At 40.2% G+C, this 21,396-nt stretch overlaps 1 protein-coding gene across 4 annotated transcripts in view; it reads left to right on the top strand.

Moving 5' to 3' along the window:
- Window positions 1-1,086: 1,086 nt before the first annotated feature.
- The window catches only part of TP63 (tumor protein p63), a 226,886-nt gene continuing 206,576 nt past the window's right edge, over window positions 1,087-21,396 (top strand). For all 4 annotated transcript variants that reach the window (XM_074190651.1, XM_074190650.1, XM_074190653.1 and 1 more), the window contains exons 1-2: window positions 1,087-1,253; window positions 1,444-1,566. In XM_074190651.1, the coding sequence (XP_074046752.1) occupies window positions 1,102-1,253; window positions 1,444-1,566 (275 nt within the window). In that variant the 5' untranslated portion in view covers window positions 1,087-1,101. The remainder of the gene's footprint in view (window positions 1,254-1,443; window positions 1,567-21,396) is intronic.

Genomic DNA, 21,396 nt, shown 5'->3' with positions numbered 1-21,396 from the left:
TTCACAGATGTTAGGAACTATCAGGCTGAGCGTAGGAGGGGGGTGTCAAGCTTTAAATAGTTTTTCTCTGCCATCCTGGCTGAAGTAGCAAAGAAAATGTTTCTCTGCAGCCCCTTCCAAACCCAAATTTCCTCTAAGGAAACTTCTCATTTTTTCAGGGTGATTACCCACCCGCCTACCCACCTGGCCACTTGGCTTTGAGGGTTGGCATTAGCTGAGGTCAGCTCCCAGGTGCACTATGGGAGGTGACCAGCAGGGCCCGGAACTGGGACAGTCTCTCCAACTCTATTTTCTTCTGGTGGAGTCGGTTTTAATTTAGCTCCTGATTCATATTTCATTCACTCCCCAAAACCACAAACCCAGAATAGGTCTGCCGACGACGGCACCCAGATCAAGAGTGACAAGGTTACTTGGGCTGTGCATTTCCTTATGGTAAATATTCCTATGTGGGGCAATGTTTTGGGTTCCTCTCTGAGTACCAAGAATTCACTTCAGAGAGTATTGTAGATTTTATTTTGGTTTTAAACATATTCTGGCATTTGACCTTTCAGAGCGCTGGGAATATTTTTCTCCTAAACATCTAAGGTTTAGTAATTAATATATAGATTCTTGTCCACTTTTGTAGCCCAGGTAGAATTTTGTTTCAATGTTTGAGAGAGGATTTCAGACATTTGAGAGATGGAATCCTCATCTGTCTTTGTGGGGAAGGAGAGGGACTCAAGGGGACAACTAATCCAAAGGGCAAGAGTTAAGAAGCTGAGGGAGGGTCTTTGTCCCCCCTCTTCTTCTTAGAAGATAAGTACGACTTCCTCATTTAATATGATCAAGGAATTTTCCTATCTCTGCCATTTGAGATTGTGATTGCACCCAAACTTGACTGAAAGAGCTCCTGAATGAGAAGGGAAGTGGGGGAAAGAAGAAAAACTAAAGTTTCCTAATGACTGCTAACAATTTGAACTCCAGACATAGCCCAAAGGCCACTTGCTGAGGCAGAATCTAATGAGTGACGGGGAAAAAGCAGGTCATCTGGACTGGAGTGGACACACACCAGCCCCTGAGCTGCCCTCTCCTAAGAGTTTGAGCTGCTGAAATTAAACTCTGATGCCATTCCAGCAGCCGGCCAATCCCCAGAGAGATCAGAAGTTCAGAGATGCCACCAAGTTCCCCAGAGCAAATGTGGCTACTCGACGTCAAGAGCTGGAAAGAAGATGTAGAGCCGGGAGGAAAACAACAGGACAGAGGATGCCCAGCTGGTAAGAAAGGACTGTTTGTGATGTTTGAGTCACCTGATGAATCTCATTGGCCAGGGCCAAAGGCAGCCCCACCTCTTGGCAGATGGAGGAAGAGGGGGCACTAATGTTCTATATCTTATAGCACTTGACCTGCTTGCCTTGAGCCTCCTGGCTTTATCTCTCACTATATATATGTGCATCTATCTTCTAGGCATATGTGTGGATATCATCTCTCTTTCTCTGCTTGTCTACGCCCAAGAGAACTGGAAGAAATGAATGTCGAACCCTCGCCGTATCCCACCTTAACCTGCTGTTCTGACCCTTTCATCCAGAGGTGAGTTTCAGAGTGATGTGCTAACTTTTTTAGTCAAGCTTGAGTGGAAGGCATTATGACTTTATGAGCATTTTTTCTGGTTAAGAGTGGGGGACCCCCCACAAAGAACCCCAAAACTCTTCTGACCCAGAGCAGTGGTGTGGTTGGGGTTTTCTGGCTACCTTGTTTTCCCTGGCGGGCATCTTTTGTGGTTTCCTTTTCTGGGAAACCTCCAGAAGTAATAAGTGCACAAATGAGATGACCATCTACTTTGGTTTCATTAATGATGGCAGAATTTTGAATGGCCATTTTTTTTTGCCTTGATTTCCCCCTTCTCCTCAATTCTGGTTCCCCAAATAAAATAGATCTCATTGGACAGAGAAGAATTCCTAAGAATCATATTCTCAGTGTAATTGTCAAGTTAAAGATACCTAAAGTCCCTTCTTCTGGGAAACTGAATAGGTGTGATTTAGCCACAGCTTTCCAGAACAGCCATGATTTGTTCTCTGTGTTGGGGTCTTGAAAGAGTATTCTTCCTCTTTTTCTTGAATAGTAGGTATCATCGTTGTAAGCAGCCTGAGGCTTACAATGTGTTTTCTGTCTGTGTCTGACCCATATTGGTAGACAGGGGTACTGCTTAGTTCTGAAAGAGATGTTAGCAAGCGTGAAGGTCTCTCTCTCTCTCTCTCTCTCTCTCTCTCTCTCTCTCTCTCTCTCTCTCTCTCGTGTTTCGAATTGAACTTGGCTATTTTTAAACTTGCAAATGTAATCTGAACAGTGTTTTTCCAGTCATAAAGTTACAGGAGATATTCAGGTCCTATATGGCAGGATCAAAAAAATGGATTCAAGTAAGAACTAGGATTGAGTTTAGGTGTGTGGCTGAACTGAAGATGGGCTGGGCTGTTTCCCCCCAAAATAACTTCCTGAAGGAAGGTTGGAGGAGTTAAAAGAGTCAGGCTTGATTGGGAAGGGTGGACTTGTCATTCATCACTGGGCTGGAAGAGCCTGGAGCCGGAGTCCAGCTCCGGCTCAGTTTCTGTCACCTGGCCTGCCAGATTAGGACAACTCTGTGATCATCTTCTCCAAGTTTAATTTGTCACCATGTCTGACACTAACAAGGCCTCAGCTGCTCTTCCTGGGAGGTTCTTGGTTGGTAGGGAGAGAGCCCCCCGGAACAAAGGACTGGGGAGGGAAAAAATGGGAGTGGAGACAGTCATGGAAAGGGGACCTGGCAGATGCCATCCAGGTTCTGGACAAGTGGGATTTCATCCCTACTGCCTCTGGCAAGGAGGGAGACACAGCCTGGACTTGGAAGTCCCATTTTAGCCCAAGCCTGGAAGTCTCTGCCTTCCCCAGACTGGATGAAGTTAGAGAGAAAGAGAGACAAGAAATCATTCATATGTTCCTAATCTCCTATCCCAAAGATATCTTAACCTTCTGCTCATTCTTCTGAGATAATCCATGAAAGAATGGAACTTCAATGATAAGCCTCATTTTATTCAGTTCTTTGAGGACTGCAGAGAGATTTTTATTGGTTACTCTCAGTGACTACCTGGAATAACCTGGGCTGTAAGTACAAATACTGCTCTCAATTTATAGATGAGGAAAATGAAGCACAGAAAGGTTAAGTGATTTACCTAGGTTTACACAGCTAATGTCTAAGGTTTTGCTATCAACTATGCCACCCAGCTGTCACAGCAAGAACAGCCTATTTGGCTGGCTTCACTCAGTACATCAATATCTCATTTACTCTGCTTCTTGTATGAAGAGGAGAAACTGTCTTTGGCCTTCTTGGGTCAAGTTGATTCTGTCCTCTCCTAGCCAGAGACTACCCCTGTGACCAAAGAAGGCAGTGCAGTCCACAAAAAGGGAATTATGTCTCTAGTCAAGGGAGGGGAATCCCACCAATACCTCAGCATTTTCAAGTCAGAATATCAGACCCAGGATCCCAGAGAATATAGTCAGTTCGAAATGGTCATAGACATCTGATCAATCTAGAGAAGGAGGCAGAAGTCAGGAATAGAGTCTGTGCTCTCACAGAAGCAGATTCTAACTCCTTTTCAGGAAAATAGCTTTGTGTGATTCAAAGAAAGAAGAGCAAAATTGTTCAATTGAACTGATGATAACGTACATTGTTCTAGGAATGCTTAAAAGTATCTGCTAAAGACAGAAGGCCAGTTCTTATCAATTACCCATTGGACTAGAATAGTAAATTAAGGCTAATAAATGCTGTGGATTCATTGATATCATGTTGTAGGTGATCGATGTCTCTGAAAATAATGCTTTGCCTGTGATTTCTTATTTATGAAATTGATATTTGGGGCATTTATGAATTGATTTTGGGGGCAGAAATGACTCCTTTGGGCTAGCATCCTGTGAAAATGTCAGAAACATTTCTGATGTTCTGTTTCTCGCATGAAGAAACGACTTTCAGTGATGCTGAAGAAGTGAATGAATCGGAGCTGCTCAAATCATTCCCATCAGCCAATGACCGAACTTCTCGGTTTACAAGACCTATTTTAGGAGACACCATATTCTGCATGGCCGCAGTCACCTACAGTTTCAAATTTGGCTTTTCTTGACCTTGACTTTATAAAGAAATATCAGAAAGAAAGAATGGATAATCCATGGTTTTGTACTTTACCTCAGATCCAACTTACTTCTACTGACAAGGGAAGAGCCCATGGGGAACTGTTCAGAGCTAATGATTAGGACTGTTTTGTTCCAAAAAGACCTTTTAAATGTATATCTCTGTAAAAATGATAGATTTTAGGTACAAAATATTAGAGGCCAGAGGCAAGACTTCACTAGAGGTATGCTTATTTTAGCCTGTGGTATCCCAGTACCTTCTTCAACACTTTTGAGATTGAAATCTTGATGACCATGGATTGTTTTAACCTATAAGAAAACTTCAAAAAGCAGGAAGCCAAATAATAATAAAGGATTGTGGTCTCCTTCTTTCTGATACAGACCAACAAAGATGAACAGATGAGAAATAGGTATCTATGAAAACATGAATAAAAGGGAATTTCAGAAGAGGAAACAATTTCAACCAATGCAAGCCTTTACTGCCTCTGGTATAAACTCTTGAAATTGCCTTCTCATTGCTCAAATTATCTTGTGTTTTTCCTTTTATTTTTTCTAATATTTTCTTTATTTAGTTTTCCAACTACAATCAACAATTAGTTTTCAGTAATCATTTTTTAGAAGTTTTGAGATTTTTCCTTCCTCCTTCCCTCTTTTCCTTCTCCCCCTCTCCCCTCCCTCTGAAAGAAAGCAATCTAATATATAGACTATATAGAGATCCATATTAATCATGTTGTGAAAAAAGAATCAAATCAAATCAGAATAAAGGAACATTAGAGAAAAAAAGACATAATACATAAGACAACTTTTAAAAATTGAAGATAGTAGGCTTTGGTCTGCATTAAAATTCTATAGTTCCTTCTCTGAATACGGATGGTATTTTCCATCTCAAATCTCTTAGAAATACCTTGTTTTTTTTCTTTATATATGCTCATGTGATCTTATGCATAGCCCCTCCTGGTATCTTTGTCACCTAGCGCTTCATGAAATAAAATGAGGATTTAATAAATGAGTGATATTTGACTACAACAGGACTGTCCAGGGTGATTTTATGCAGCCCACTTGTAGATTTACTAAATGCTTTAGTAAATAAAGCCTAGGTACCACAGAGGTCTCCCTAAAATGGCAACTCAAACTATAGTGTCTATTGTTTAAATAAAAACTTTAAAAAGTAAGTTGGACAGCCCTGAACTACATGACTGTGGCTCCCATTGACCTTTTCTTTTAGGTTTTTGCAACTCAATGGGGTTAATGGGCAATTAAGTGTCTAAGGCTGGACTTGAACTCAGTCCTTCTGACTTCAGGGCTGATGCTCTACTTACTGTGCCACCTAGCTGCCGCACCATAATCTTTCCAAGGAGGGTTCCCCCAGGGAAAGTTTTGAGTATGATTGGAAATACATTGGGTATGGATCAAAGCTGTGTTGAAAACTGGCTCTGCTCTTTATTCTCTGTATAACCTGGGCCAAGTGACTTAATCTTTCTTTCCAGGACAGAGCTCCTCATCGATAGCATAAGCTCCTGTAAAGGATGAACTTTATCCCCAAAAATGTTGTTAAAATGTGTGAAAATGACTCATGTTGAAGGGATTATGGGTAAGCAAAATCTGTTAAGACTAGCTTGACTTAATGATCAATATAAGTGGGCAAGACCACACTATGAGTCTGTCTTTGTCAGGTAAGTTATGTTGGACAACCATGAAGCCCTCTGGGATGGGGACAAAAGGAAAGCCCTTGCATTTGGAAGTAGCCTTGTGATCTAGGTTTAAAAAATGGTTTTTGCATGCAATGAAAAGTTTATAGTGAATTCTAATAGTTGCTTGAATAGGGAGTGAAGACATAGGGAAAGCATTGACTTTGTAATAAGGAAGACATAAGTTTGAATCCTGTCTCAAATATCTGCTAGTTGTAGGTTTGATGAGAGACTCAAATGAGGTAACACATGTAAAGGCCTTATAAAATATTAAACCCCAACTCTTCCTGACTAAGGACAGATCCCTATCCACTGAGGATTCTCTCCATCTTAGTTTTCTCTAAGGCAACTCTTAAAATTGTTCATTATAGGGGCAGCTAGGTGGAGCAGTGGGTAGAGCACTGGTCCTAGAGTCAGGAGGACCTGAGTTCAAATGCGGCCTCTGACACTTAGTAATTACAAAGCTGTGTGGCCTTGGGCAAGCCACTTAACCCCATTGCCTTGCAAAAACTAAAAAAAAAAACCTAAAAAACAATTATTCACTATATAAGATTCCAGCACCTTAAAATCATCCAACCTGAATGGTTAGTGACATGGGTCAATATATTTTTGTATTTCCACAAACCGTCATTCTATCCTTTGTAGCCTGTTGGGAGATGTAGTTAACTGCTCTTGTAATTCATGAATAGATGGAAGATATTAAGCATATGAAAAGCAATGCAGATCCATCAGGGCAACCTTGTTCAATTCTGCCCAAACCCATGCATGATCTTCTGATATGCCTACTTGCCAATATTTGGGCAAAGGCATCATGGTGTGGTGAGAAAAAATTGTTGCAGTCTTTGACTGAAAGACCTGAGTTCAAATCTCATCTTTTGTTAAAATACTGGATATGTAATCTTGAGGAAGTCATTCAGTCTCTCTCAGCCTCAGGTTGACCATCTATAAAATAGGGAAAATAACATTGATGTTATCAAGTCATTGTCAACCCCCCAAGACAGGAAGCCTTATAGATCTGTGATTTATTATAAAAGATCTATAGTGTCCCCAGGCTTTGGTATATTCATACCCCCATACGATTTACTCATTTCTTTCTAAAATATAGTTTTCCCTAAAATTCCTTCCCTCGGTGCTCTCCCTTCTGTTGTTTTAACATTTAATTTTTCTCCATTATGACATAGGTTGCCCCATCTTCCTGTCCTTGCCCCCATGTGACTGAGATTAGCCACAAAGATGAAAAACTGACTCCTGGAAACTCCTAAAAATATAGACTGGAGAGCTTTCATCAATCTCTCATTTCTCTATCTGTAAAAATGGGTAATTAATGGACCTTACTTTATAAGCCATTGTGAGGATCAAATGAGATGAGGAATGTCAACTTCTTTGTAAACCTTCTAGCTCTGTGTCAAGATTACTTTTGAGTATTGTGCCATGCCCTGAATAGTTAAGTCCATTGCTCTAATCTCTCAGAAGAAGGAGACACATGGACATGTGTGAGATAAATAGGGAAACTTAGGAAGAACTTTCCAATGGATTTCAACAGAGCATTGTTTCTACCTGGGAATTTTTTCACAGTTTAGAGGTGAAAACCCTGTTTTTTTTTTAAAAAGTATGTTCTCTGTCCTGTATTGATTGGAGCCCAGATAGAAACAGTGCTGGGACAAATGGCTAGTCTGCTACTCTATTTTATGTTGTATGTTTGGTAGGCCATTGTACTTCAAGGTAAAAGTAATTTTTGGTAATAAAGTATTGGTAATATTTGGTAATAAATTAAAATATTTGAGAATAAAGTCTTTTTTTTGTAATAAAATAGATCACTTTCGGTCAGTCAGCCATTTATTAAAACATCCCATGCTCCAGATAGTGTGCTAAACATGGGGGATACACACACATACACAAAGGCCAAAAATAAAGTTTCTACCCTCAAGTCACATTCTAGTGGGGAAGACACCATCCAAATCAAAATGGCCATGTCAATGCATGTCTGAGGAAGGTGGCTTGGTGGTGGTGGGGAGGTGCAGGAGATGGCTCAGGCAAGGCCTCTTTAGTTCTTCTCCAGAACAATGCTACACACCTCACCTTGTTCCCACATGTCCTTCATGTCTTCCACTTTGTTAGACTTACCTGATAAAGACAGAATCATGATGTGGTCTTACTCAGTTATATTGTTCATTAAGTCAAGCTAGCCTTAACAGAGTTTGCTTACCCATAAGCCCTTAAACATGAATCATTTTTCATACATTTAAACAATATTCTTGGAGATAAAGCTCATCCTTTACAGTAGCTTATGCTATGGAACTTTGCATTCAAAAAACTTTCCATTCTACATAGCTTGGGGGTCATAAATACTTACAGTGGCTATAAACAAAAAAAGAAACAGGGATGGATGATTTAATTAACATAAGAAGTATTCAGTTGAGGAAATTCCCTCTACCAATGAAGTTAGGGATCTTCCTTATAACCTATGACTTTATACAACTGCCTAGAAATGACTTGACTAAGGTCATACATCCTGTGTAAATAAGCGGTAGGATTTGAAATCAGGTTTCCCTAGGTCCAAGGTCAGCAATTTTACCTACTATGTCATGTTGCCTCTGCAGAAAACAGAGGCAATGTTGTGGGTTGATGTCATGTCCTGGTGATCTTTGGGAACAGTTTCTCTGGGAAGATGTTCTGGTCCCAGTTCTATGTGTCCATTGAACTCTCCAGGATATTCTGGGGTCTATAATTGTGAGATAGCAAGATCTTCTAAAGTATATAAAGCTTGTCATCTGAAAAATTGAGGTCATGGACCTCAGCACCCCTAAAGCAATAATGATCACATCTAAATGTATATGTATGAGTTTATATTCATGTGAATTTCAGTGTGAGTGTGTGTGTGTGTGTGTGTGTGTGTGTGTGCTTTGCACCCATTAGCTCACCATCGAGCCGCAGCCAAAAATCTGTGAGCTTGATCAGATCTTCTTTGTGACCTCATGTACACAGGGATCTAACTCACAGAATGTTGGGGGTCTCTGATAGCTCAGAGAAGCTCAGGGATTTATTTATCTGTGCTCATAGTATACTGTAAGTATCAGAGAAAGGATGGAAGCCTAAGTTTTACTGAAGAGAAGTTCAATCCTATAGCCACTGTACCCTCCCAAACAGAAATACCATGTCTTCTGCTCATTGAAAGTGCAAAAATCATTTCAGTCCTATCAAAATTCATCAAATTCAGAATTTGAAACATCATCTTGTATCCCTCACCATCACCAAAAAAGGAGAGAAAAACCCATATTTCAAAATGATACCTCTTTTGAGGATATAAAAAATTAATTGTAATGAATTCTGACCACAACATCAAGAACCTGCAAAAATAGATTTAAAAATTACATTTGGTCATTTTCTTAGGGGAAAGGCCCCTTTGAACATCAAATTCAACTAGAATGTCAAATTGTCAAGCTGATTTAGAGAAAATGGTTCAATATGGTGCTCTCTGCCCACCTCCCCTTCCCCTCCCCAAAAGTACAGTGATCCCTTCAATATGGAGCTGGAAAATTTCCTTTCGTTCAAAGTCAAATGAATCTTTAAGAGACAGCTACCCTTCCTGGGCTGTCTTTTAAGTCAAGATCTCCATCTCTGAGTGGCCAGAGTTCTTTTTACAACTCTCTAAGTGGTCCTGTTGGGTGTTAGCCCCACCTTGAAGGTATCCTACAAGGAACAGTCCCAAGCAACAAAGGCAAGCTAGAAAAGACACTGTAATTATCATCAAAGACCAATGACTCCAGTGTATATAATTAGCCACTTCCCCAACTACAGAAAGGTGCTTTGTTCAGTTAGAACCAGACAGAAGAGTGGACACAGAGATGATTTTTAAATATCAATTCATTAGTGATATTTCCATTCTCATGGTCTGCTCCCCATGTATTGTTTTTGCACTCTGTGTGTGTGCATGTGTGTGTGTGTGTGTGTGATTTGTTCTTTTTTTCTGTCTTTTCTTTTCTGTATCTGCATCTGTATCTCTCTCTCTCTCTCTCTCTCTCTTTCTCTCTCTCTCTCTCTCTTCCTCCCTTCTTCCCATCTCACTTTCTATCTCTCCCTCCTTTCTCTGACTCTTTGAAGTTTAGATCACATGAATCAAATGTAAAAGAAATTGAGCTCTTTACTTTCATATTTCCTCTTTGCCTTCTCCTTTCATGTCTGTTGAATGAATTAAACCTTCCATGTTGTTGAACAGCTACCACCATCTAGAAATCTGATTAGTTGTATGGAGCTTCCTCACAGCAAGAGGCCAGGTTGGCATGGGCACCATGAGAAACCTAAAACAGGGACTGGAAATGAGGAGGGCTGGAAAGTAGACTTTTTGATCTAGTAAGATTCACTTAGCCACATGGTAATTTAGGGAATGTTGTTGTATGTTGAACCCATAATTACACAGTCTAGATCACTGCAAAAACCTTCATTTTCAGCATGCATTAAGAAAGCATCTTGGTCTCTTGGACAGAGGGCTGGCCATGGCATTGGGGAGGCCATCTAGTCCTGCCTCTAACACCTAAGAGATGTGTCTCTCCTAGAAAGTTTTTATCGTCTCAGTGACACCCAGTCCCATGAAGGCCATTAGAGACCAGTTTACAACCTACTTTGGGAAAAAGAAGTTCTCCCCTGGGAGTTCCCATCCACACACAACAAGACTGGGTATTGCTTTCCTCCCTTAACTCTGAAAGACAAAAAAAGAAAGATGCTACCTGCATCCCGAGAAAGAACTGATAAATACAAGTGTGCATAGGCTAGCTACCTATTTGTGTCTAATGGTGGCATTTCTAAGGCATGGGGAGGGGGAGGAAAGAAAAAAGGAAATTAAAAAGAAATATATATATGATAACTCTATTATATATTTAAATGAACAGCAAGTTGCGCATATTTGATGTGCGATCATCTTTTGTATTATACTATATTATGGAATTGTTTAATTCCTTAAATTTAAAATTAAATTTTTTTCAAACATAAGCTCCTGGAGGAAAGGGACTATCTCGTTTGCTTGCTCCAGGTTTTCCCACTCTGTATTCTGTCTGGCACTAGTATGCATCTAATAAATGTGTTAGATTAGTTAGATAGATAGATGATAGATAGATAGATAGATAGATAGATAGATAGATAGATAGATAGATAGATGACAGAAATAGTTACATAATGGATGGACTGATAGACATAGATAAATGATTTAAATAAATAGATGAAATAATAGTTCTATCTTTCTTTATTCTTCCCATCCTTGCCAATGTTATAATTGGATTTCATCCTCAAACATTATTCTGTGGGTTATGGTCTGTAATGATAACTATTTTGCAGCCAAAGAGTCATCAGAGGTTAAATGACTTGCCCATTATCTTATATCTTATATAATGGAGGAAGAATTTGAACTCAAGTCTTCTGATGCCAAGTCCTTCACTCTAGCTAGTCTATACTAGAAGGAAGCTTCTGGTCCAATGCATAGTCTGGAGTCAGGAAAAATTGAATTCAAATCTGACCTTAGACACTCACTACTTTGTTTTGACCCTGGACAAGTCACCTAATCTCTATTGGAGAAATTCATTGGAGAAGGAAATGGCAAAATTAATCTAGTATCTTTGTCAAGAAAACCCCAAAATGGGAACATGGAGAGTTGAACAAGACTGAACAACTACAAATAGTACATTATTTCTCTAATAACTCAAGCTGACCAACATTTCAAGGGAAGTGATCACATAATATTTCCCCCCTCCATAGAAATAAAAATGAAAAGCAACATTCCTAACTCATGTTTTTAAAAGACAGCATGTTTTTAGAATCTCTTAAAAATAAAAACCTTTTGTATTCTCTTTGAAATGAGTGAAATAAGTTTCTCTAACTTATTCTTATGAATGGTGAATTTCATTCCTTCATTTGCCTGTGGTCACCATCACAAATGGTCTTTTAAAAGTGACTTTTTCACTTCTAGCACTTGCAAATTCAAGTCTAATTTTCTGAAACTTTCCTCTGGCACTCTTCATGAAAATGAAAAGTCTGATTTAATGAAAAATAGTCTGATTTAAAATAGAAAATTCATTTTCATTTTTTTCCACAGAATGTTTGCTTTGAGCTTAGACTGGGGACGAGAAGTTCCCTTCTGCAAACACTTCTAAAATGTTAGTCTCAAATACCTGAAACACCTCAGTCAAAATAGAAATGTCCAGCATCTTAGCTGTTCCTACCTACTCTGCAGAAATTAAAGTTCTAATAATTTCTCCCTAAAATTCAAGTTGTGATAATGTGAACAGTCAACATTATGAAAACATCCCTACTTGTGGTATCCTAGAACCTGGGTTCAAATAGCTCTTTTGAAAACTGATTATTTATTCTCTGTGCAACTTTGATCCAGTCAAATAACCTTCCTTGGTCTCAACATCACAATTTGTAAAATAAGAAGCTCAGATTGCATATCTGATGACCCTTAGAGTTTTCAATGTGTAATCTGGTTGGATCATCACAATGTTATCAATCACCACTACATTCTCTCCAGAGTTTTCTATTATTTCTGCTCCCTGATCTGTGTTGCTTTTTTTAATTCCCTAAAATTATGAGGATTTTTTAGTGTTTTTTTTTTTTGCAAGACAATGGGGTTAAGTGACTTGCCCAAGGCCACACAGTTAGGAAATTATTAAATGTCTGAGGCTGGATTTGAACTCAGGTACTCCTGACTCCAGGGCTGGTGCTCTCTCAACTGTGCCACCTAGCCGCCCAAAATTATGAGGCTATTATGAATGCAAAAAGGTAGATATCTAGGATGTGAGATGGGTGAGCTTTTCATTTAATGAGTCATTTGGATGAGAAGAGAAAGCTCCATTTGGGTACAATGCAGCAAGTCTTATTTGGATCCATTCTTCTTTTGAAGAATAGTCCCTTTTTCCTCTCTGTGGAGTTATTAGAATGGATTCTTGGCACTCTGCAGGATCGGGGGGTTACTGCTGTTATGTTCAGTAAATTCTCATTTTAGATCCAACATAGATACTTGTGTATTATGTACTATGAGTCTTCAATCTTGGAGCAAGCTATTCCTTAGAGGCTTCAATTCCCTTTATCTGTATATTTTAAGAAACGTTCTATCCTTACTTTGATTTGAAGGGAGGGAGAAAAGGAGGGAGGGAGGCAAGGAGGGAAGGAGGGAGGGAGGGAGGGAGGAAGGAAGGAAGCAAGGAGTGAAGGAAAAATCATCTTTTCCCCTTCAACCTTTAACAAGACGGTCTTCAAGGGACAAGGTATTCTCACTGAATTTAGACTTAAGTTATTTTCTTGAAAACAAAGTAAAAAAAGTTCCCACCAATTACAGCTTTAACCAATTGTAATGGGATGCCTTGAAAGTAGTGGGTTCACCCTCAACCAAGGTCTTCCAGAAGGGCCCAAATGACTTGAGATAAAGTGAGCCTCTCTTCTGGATCTAATTTTGTGAACTGAAGCTCCTAATATAGGGGTGCTAGTGCTAACTCATATTTGTTCTCCACAGTCCAAGGTTCAATTTTCTTTCTTTTTTTAAATTTTATTTATTTATTTTTTTATTCTCATTTTGTACAAATGTTTTTTTACATTAATAAAATATTCTTGTTTACAAGTAAACAAAATGCCCCTCCTCCCCCATGAATATAGATAGACTTGCTTGGGCGAAAAAAGTAAAGGGGAGAGGAAAAAAATTAAAATAAAAAAATAATAGTAATAATTGTAGGTATGACCAGGTGGCACAATGGATGAAGCACCAGCCCTGGAGCCACGAGCACCCGAGTCCATATCCAGCCTCGTAAACCCAACAATCACCCAGCCGTGTGACATGCAAGCCACCGGATCCCCACTGCCCTGCAAAAACCAAAAAAAAAAAAAAGACCCAAAATAAAATAAAATAGTAATAATAGTAGGGGTGGCTGGGTGGCAGACAGAGCATTGGCCCTTGAGCCAGGAGCACCTGGGTCCAAATCTGGCCCCAGACACCCAAAGATCACCCTGCTATGTGGCCCCAGGAAGGCCACCCAGCCCCATTTGCCCTGCACCCTCCCCCAAATAATCATAACAAAAAATGTGCCTCAGTCTTTGTTCCAACACCAACAACTCTGTCATGGGTGGATCACATTCTTTATAAGTCCATCACAAAAGTTACTTCCATATTTTTCCACCGTTGCCATTGCTGATCACAACTCCCTCCTTTCTTATTTCTCCACTACCATGTACTCTATTTTCTCTCTCCTTTCACTCTGACTGCTGTAGGGTCGCTGAGTGGCACAGCAGACAGATCCCTGGTCCTGGGGCCAAGAAGCCCTGAGCCCCCATACCACCCCTTAGGCCCAGAATCCACCTGGCCCTGTGGTCCTGGGAAGGCCTTCCATTCCCAGCCCCTTGCAAGAAGTAAGAAAGAAAATGTGTTATATCTGGCCACTCTCCCCCCATGGTCCATCCTCTCCTCCTTTATTCACATCCCCACCCCTTCCCCCTGCTCCCCCCTCCTTCTTACTCCAGATGTCTATACCCCATTGAGTATATTTGCTGTTTCCTCTCCTAGCCATCTCTGATGAGAGCAAAGGTTCCCTCATTCCCCCTTGCCTCCCCCCTTCCATATCATTGCAATAGCTCATTGTAATAAAAAAAAATCTTATGTGAAATATCTTGTCCTATTCCCCCTCTCCTTTTTCTTTCTCCCATTCCATTTCCCTTTTTTTCTATTGACTCCATTTTTACACCATATTTTATCTTCAAATTCAGCTTTCTCCTGTGCTTCAACTATAAAAGCTCTCTCTACCTGCTCTATTAACTGAGAAGGTTCATATGAGTATTATCAGTGTCATTTTTCTATGCAGGAATACATGCAGTTCATCCTCATTAAAGTCCCTCATATTTCCCCCCTCTCCTCCAATCTCCATGCTTCACCTGAGTCCTGTATCTGAAGATCAAACCTTCTATTCAGCTCTGGTCATTCCAAAAGGAACCTTTGAAATTCCCCTGGTTCATTGAAAGTCCATCTTTTTCCCTGGAAGAGGACATTCAGCCTTGCTGGGTAGTTCATTCCTGGCTGCATTCTAAGCTCTTTTGCTTCCAGTATGTTGTATTCCAAGCCCTACGAGCTTCCAATGTAGCTGCTGCTAAGTCCTGTGTGATCCTGACTGCAGCTCCACGATATTTGAACTGTGTCCTTCTGGCTGCTTGTAATATTTTCTCTTTGACTTGGGAGTTCTGGAACTTGGCTATAATATTCCTAGGGGTTGGTTTTTTGGGATCTCTTTCTCTGGGGGATCGGTGGATTCTCTCCATTTCTATTTTGCCTTCTGCTTCTAGAATATCAGGGCAATTTTCCTGTATTAATTCTTTGAAAATGATGTCAAGGCTCTTTTCCTGATCATGACTTTCAGGTACTCCAATAATTTTTAAGTTATGTTTCCTAAGTCTGTTTTCCATATCAGTTGTTTTTTCAATGAGATATTTCACATTTTCTTCTAATTTTTCATTGTTTTGGTTTTATAGTAATGAATCCTGGTTTCTTGTAAATTCATCAATCTCCCTGAGTTACACTCTTTGTCTGAAGGATTTGTTCTCCTCAGAGAGTTTTCTTATCTGTTTTTCCATCTGGCCAGTTTTGCTTTTTAAAGCATTCTTCTCCTCAATAACTTTTTGAACTGTTCTATCCATTTGACCTAAGCTGGTTTTTAGCATGCTATTTTCTTCAGCATTTTTTTGGATTTCCTTGACTAAGTTGCTGACTTCATTTTCATGTTTTTCCTGCATCTCTCTCCTTTCTTTTTCCAGTTTTTCTTCCAACTCCCTCATTTGATTTTCAAAGTCTTTTTTGAGCTCTATCTTAGCCTGAGCCCAATTTCTGTTTTTCTTGGAGTCTTTAGATGCAGGAGCTTGTACTTCCTCATCTTCAGACTGAGTATTTTGATCCTTCTTGGGCTCATTTGCAAAATATTTCTCAATAGTCTTCCTTTTGTTTCTCTGCTTGCTCCTTTTCCCAGCCTGGGCCTGGTTTTGGGGTGCTTCCTGAGCTTTTGGGACACTCCCACAAGGGTCTCAGTGTGTGAGGCTCTGTCCTCCCTCCTGGTCTGTGAATGACCACAAGCACCTCCCTCTGCTACGGGGCTGAGGTGGGGGGGCCTAGACTGGGATCAGGATCTGAATGTGGTCAGAGCCCCAGAGTCCTGTTCCAGGGGCAGAGGACAGAGCTCTCTCTCTTCACTCCCCTCCCTCAGCTCAATGGGCTCATGCCCTGAGGGCTCCTGCTTACTGGCTCGGCCTGCTTCTGTTTCCTGGATCTGGGCTGAGGTGGCCACTCTGCTTGCTGTGTGCCCTGAGGGCTGGGCTCCATGTGTTCACTCTGGCAGAGGTCCCCCGCTGTTCCCCCACTTTGTGCCCGGTGCTCCTCGGGGTGCAGCTCAGGAGACTCCCCCACTGCTGTGAGCTGAGACCCCCAGTGCCCTGGGGCTGCCTCCGGGAGGCTGAGGTTCTTTGGCTCTGGTGGGCCACCCCTCTGGCGGGCTGCCTCTCTGACCCCAGGGAGCAGAGCCTTTCTGCTCTTTTCCAGGTTACCTTGAGTAGGAGACCTGCCTCACTGGGTCCCTTTGTGGGTTCTGTCTCTCGAAAGTTTAGTTAGAGTCCTTAGCTGATGAGTTTTATCCCAAGGTTCAATTTTCATTATGAACATTTATATTTCAGATTGGCAATGATAGAAATAAAGATTTGGCTTATTGGTTTTTTTTTACTAATTACCTCTAGAGTTAAGAAAATTATGGGAAAATATTATAATGTAGGTTAAACTTAAAAGTCTTTTGGGTGTATATTTTTTGAGAGCCAGTTGTTAAATATTTACCAGCATAGCCTGGTTCCTAAGCATTTGTTGAGTATGGGGTAACTGAGATGCTTTTTTTTTTATTTTATGATTTTTTTTTTTGGTGATAGAGATTTTTTAGGTGATGAATGTAAGGACCAAGCAGTTTTGAATTTTTTCCAGTTCTGAGACTGAGTCTGTGAAAAATAAACTTTTGTCCTGATCTTGAAATTAATTGCCCCCAGTCTGGAAACACTCTCTCAAAGTAAATCAGAGTACTTTGCAGCTTGGTCTTTGAATGTCATCTGGAGCCCTGAGAGGTTCAGAACCAGGACAGGTCTGTGGCAGGACTTAGTCTCTGCCATTTCACTCTCAAAATCCAAAGAAAATTACCCAACAATGACATGTGACTAAATTAACTAAAGAAGTTGTAAAGAAATAAAGCAGTTCTTTCCATTTTATATATAAGTATGTATCTATGTTACTTTGGAGGTTTTTACTTTGAAGTCCATGAACTTTTCAAGTAGATGTAGTGCATTTCAATAATAACTAATTTCCTTTGACACACAATATATTTTTATTTTAGAAATTTAAAAGTATTCTGAAAAGGGATCCAGACATTTCCTCAGTCTGTTGCCAAAGGGATCTATCACAACCCCCACCACACACAAACACACATACACACACACACACACACACACACACACGAGATGACATAAACCAAGGCATTTCATGATGATGAGGTCAACTTGGAGGATAACTTATGAAGAATATTGCTTCATCTTGTTTAATTTCATCTGGTATCATTGTGTTTACTACGAGTAAGTCCTATTTAAAATTTTAATCTCTCTTTTCCTCTCTTTTTTTCTATAGCTTACTATCTCTCCGTCTCTTTCTGTGTCTCCCTGTTTCTGTATTTGTCTCTTTTAAAGATATTTATCTGTCTCTTTTCTCTCTTCCTTTCTGCCTCCTTCCAAGAACTATATTTTTTAAAACATTTTGTTCATTTCTTTTGTTTTCATGTCATCATCACACTTCTCAACACTTATTCCCCAATTGAATCCTCTTTTAAAATAAAGGACAAGATAACATTTGCACACAATCAACTGGCATCATAATCAAGTCTGACAGGGTATACCACATTCCAAATCCATAATCCCCTCCCTTGCTACACACCATTCTCCAGGGCTGGGAATATGTACCATAGAGATACAGAATCCTCTTGCCTTTTCTCATTATTTATATTTGCATTGCCATGTTCACTATCTGTGTAGAATTTTCTAATTCTGCCTAATTTGTTTTGTAACATGCCATATATTTTTTCCCACATTCCTGAGAATTCTTCCTTTTTGCCATTCTCTATTCTGTTGCATACATCTCTAACAATTTATTAGCAGGCTCATTTCTTCACCAAAAAGTACTCACTTTGTTTCTAATTTATTTACTACACACACACACACACACACACACACACACACAGAGAGAGAGAGAGAGAGAGACAGAGAGAGAGAGAGATAGAGAGAGACAGAGACAGAAACAGAGAAAGAGACAGATAGAGACAGAGAAAGAAAGAGAGAGAGAGAGAGAGAGAGAGAGAGAGAGAGAGAGAGAGAGAGAGAGCTCTTGTATGAATATGCAGACAAATGATTTTCATCTCTTAACCTAGTGGCAGAATCCCTTGGCCAAAAGCAATGAATACTTTAGGGACATTTCTCATAGGATTCCCTATTCTTTTCCAGCATGGTTCAATTCCTGGCTCCATTGTCACCATATTAGCGAGCCTGTCTTCCTACAGCCTCTCCAGCATCTCCCCATTACTCTCTCTTAATCTGCCACTGTGAGACATACTACACAAAACCTTAAAAGTGATTTTAATTTACATTTCTCTGTGAGTAATGCGGAGCAGCCTCCAAATACTCGTTGACAGTTTTAGAAGTGATTATCAGGACATAAGTGAATATCCTCAGACTGAGATCTTAGCCCCACTAGTTACACATTCTAGATCCTAAGCCAGATCTATTCACATCAAATGTTTTAAACATTCCAATGAATGGATTTTATTTTGTCCTGTTCCCCCATCCCCACTGTCTGTCCCTAGTGAACTAGAAAAGCTGTTAATATAAGTCCAAAAGGGAATGTAACTCTTCCTCAGAAAAATTCCCTTGACAATAGAGGGAAAAAGCAAAACAAACTAAACCAAATATCTTTGGCCAGGAAGCTAAAAGTTAGGGTAGATTTTAAAAGGGTTGCATTTGGCTTGACAGCCAAGATGGTACCACCCATATGCATAAGCCCCAAATGATTTCTTCCCTGCCAAAGCAGGTTTTGCTGTCCTGGTAACTACCATTGATATCTCAAGTCTCAGGGGAGCTGTAGTTTGCTTGGGTTTGAGCCACAATGACCCTAAAATTAAATCACCCAGCTGGGCTGCTAATGCTGCTTATCCTTCCACATTTTGTTTCCTTTTCTTGATCGGGGCTTGGGCCAAGAAAAGCTATAAATAATTGTATTTGTCCAGCATTTAGTCCATGAAGTTCACAATGGGCATAAAGAATGAGTGACTAGAAGCCCCAAGCAAAGTGTCAAAGAAACTGGGTTGAAAGTTTGGCTCTACCACTGCTCATCTGTATGATCATGGGCAAGTTACTTCTTCCCTCTGAGCTTTTCTCATCAGACCAATGAGGAAGCTGAATGAGATGCCATCTGACGAATCCTGCCTCCCCTGGGATTTGCACTGAGATCACACTTCCCAGACAGCAAGGCCAGAGCCATTGAAGTTCATATTCAAATGGTAAAAGGAGGTTTCAGACTCAGGGTTTCTGACTTTCAGACCATCAACCACTCTCCATATTCATCCATTCCCCTCTCAGACTCCAGGCTGGGAAAGGCTGTACATGAGCACTCATTTCCCAAAAGTAACCAGGATATTCACAGGCATGAGCAAGTCAATACATCTTCACAGAGTCATAATTTTAGAAGTAAAGCAGACCACAGAGGCCATCCTGTCCAGTCACTTTTACTAAGAAATAAACTAATGCCCAGAAGGGTTCAATGGCATGCCTAGAATCACTCCATTAATGAGTGACTAAAGGAGGGATTTGAATTAATTCTTTGTGATTCAGGTCCATTATCATATCCACTTTTCCTACACCATCTGTCAATGGACCCTCTCAGTGACCCCTTGATCAATCTCTGGATGGGCTCCACATGAACTAAACATTGAAAACATTATCTTTGGGCTTGGGTTTGCTGTGAGTTCAGCTCTAAAGCAAAGGGCATAGTAGAATTAACTCATCAGTAGGCTTAGTAAATAAGTACAGTTGAGGAAATACAGTAAGATTCATTTACAGTTAAACATTTTCTGGGGTCTGATTGTCCTGTCTGGGGCAAGGGCAAGGGGCGGAGTATCAGATTGATGTTATATATGTTAAGTATAAGTGTTAACAGTTCATTATCCAAAGCCATGTAGATATGGAATTAGATTAGGGATGTGGCATCCTAGAAGCTTGTTGAAGTTGGAAGGGACTTCAGTAGGGATGCAATGAAAGAGAAATCAGTAATTATCTGGTCCATATCCCTTATTTTGCCACTGAAGAAAATGAGTCCTTCTGAGGTAGAGAAACTTGTGCATAAGTCATATATTACAATTGGAAGAGGAATTATGTTAATTTTGTCCTGTGACTCCAAAACTTAAATGCTTTCCACCATTCCACAATGTCACAGAGTGATCTAGTCAACTTCATGTCTGAATAGAAATTCCCAAATGGCAATAGAGCCATTCGGGTTAAAGAAATCAATACTTCCAAGGTCTGTCCATTCCATCTGGTGTTCCCTACCATAGTTAGGAAGTATTTCCTTGAAGCAGGCCTTTCCGAAAATTCCATCTAAGTTTCTTACATCAATCCTCCTGGGTTGAGAAAAAATAACCCTAATCCATTTTCCACAAGATGACCTTCAAGTACTTGAAGACAGTTTCAAGGCCCTTGAGTTTTCTCAAGTCCAAACATCTTTAATTCCTTGGTATGGATTTGAGTCAGTCCACCATCATAGCCTTGCTCCAGCTTGTCAATGAGCTTCTATGAACTGAATAAAGCATATATTTGGGCCTTCCCATAGTCAGAACAGAGATTATCATTGGAGCAGGAAGAGCTCATATATAAAGTCAGGATTTAGTAATGGGGAAAGTGGAGAAAAAAAAGTCATTCTGTGACTAATAAAGGGATGATGCCATAAATGTAAGAATAGTTTTGAGGGGCAGCTAGGTGGTACAGTGGATAGAGCACCAGCCCTAGAGTCAGGAGTACCTGGGTTCAAATCTGACCTCAGACACTTAATAATTACCTAGCTGTGTGGCCTTGGGCAAGCCACTTAACCCCATTGTCTTGCAAAAAAATTAAAAAAAAGAATAGTTCTGGAAATGGATAAAGAATTGCTTGATTTGGGGAAGTTTAAATGAAAAACCTCATTTTACCATTATGATAGAGCACTGATCTCAGAGCTAGGAGGACAGGATTTTGAATCCAGTCTCAGACACTAACTAGCTATGTGACTTTGGGCAAGTCACTTCACCCTGATTGCCTCCCATTCAGGGCCATCTCCAGTTGTCCTGATTGCTATCTGGCCACTGGACCCAGATGACTCTGGAGGAGAAAATGAGGTTGGTGACTTAGCATAGCCCCACCCCGACTCAAATCCAATTCATATGCTTGTTATGGCATGATCTTCATGTCTTCAAGAAGGAAGGACAAAGTATTATTTTAAATATTACCATTACAGACT

Source organism: Macrotis lagotis, chromosome 6, assembly GCF_037893015.1.
Source record: "Macrotis lagotis isolate mMagLag1 chromosome 6, bilby.v1.9.chrom.fasta, whole genome shotgun sequence".
In the NCBI taxonomy this organism is placed as follows: domain Eukaryota; kingdom Metazoa; phylum Chordata; class Mammalia; order Peramelemorphia; family Peramelidae; genus Macrotis; species Macrotis lagotis.
Note: the sequence above shows the minus strand (reverse complement) of the source record. Positions and strands in the feature narration are given on the sequence as shown.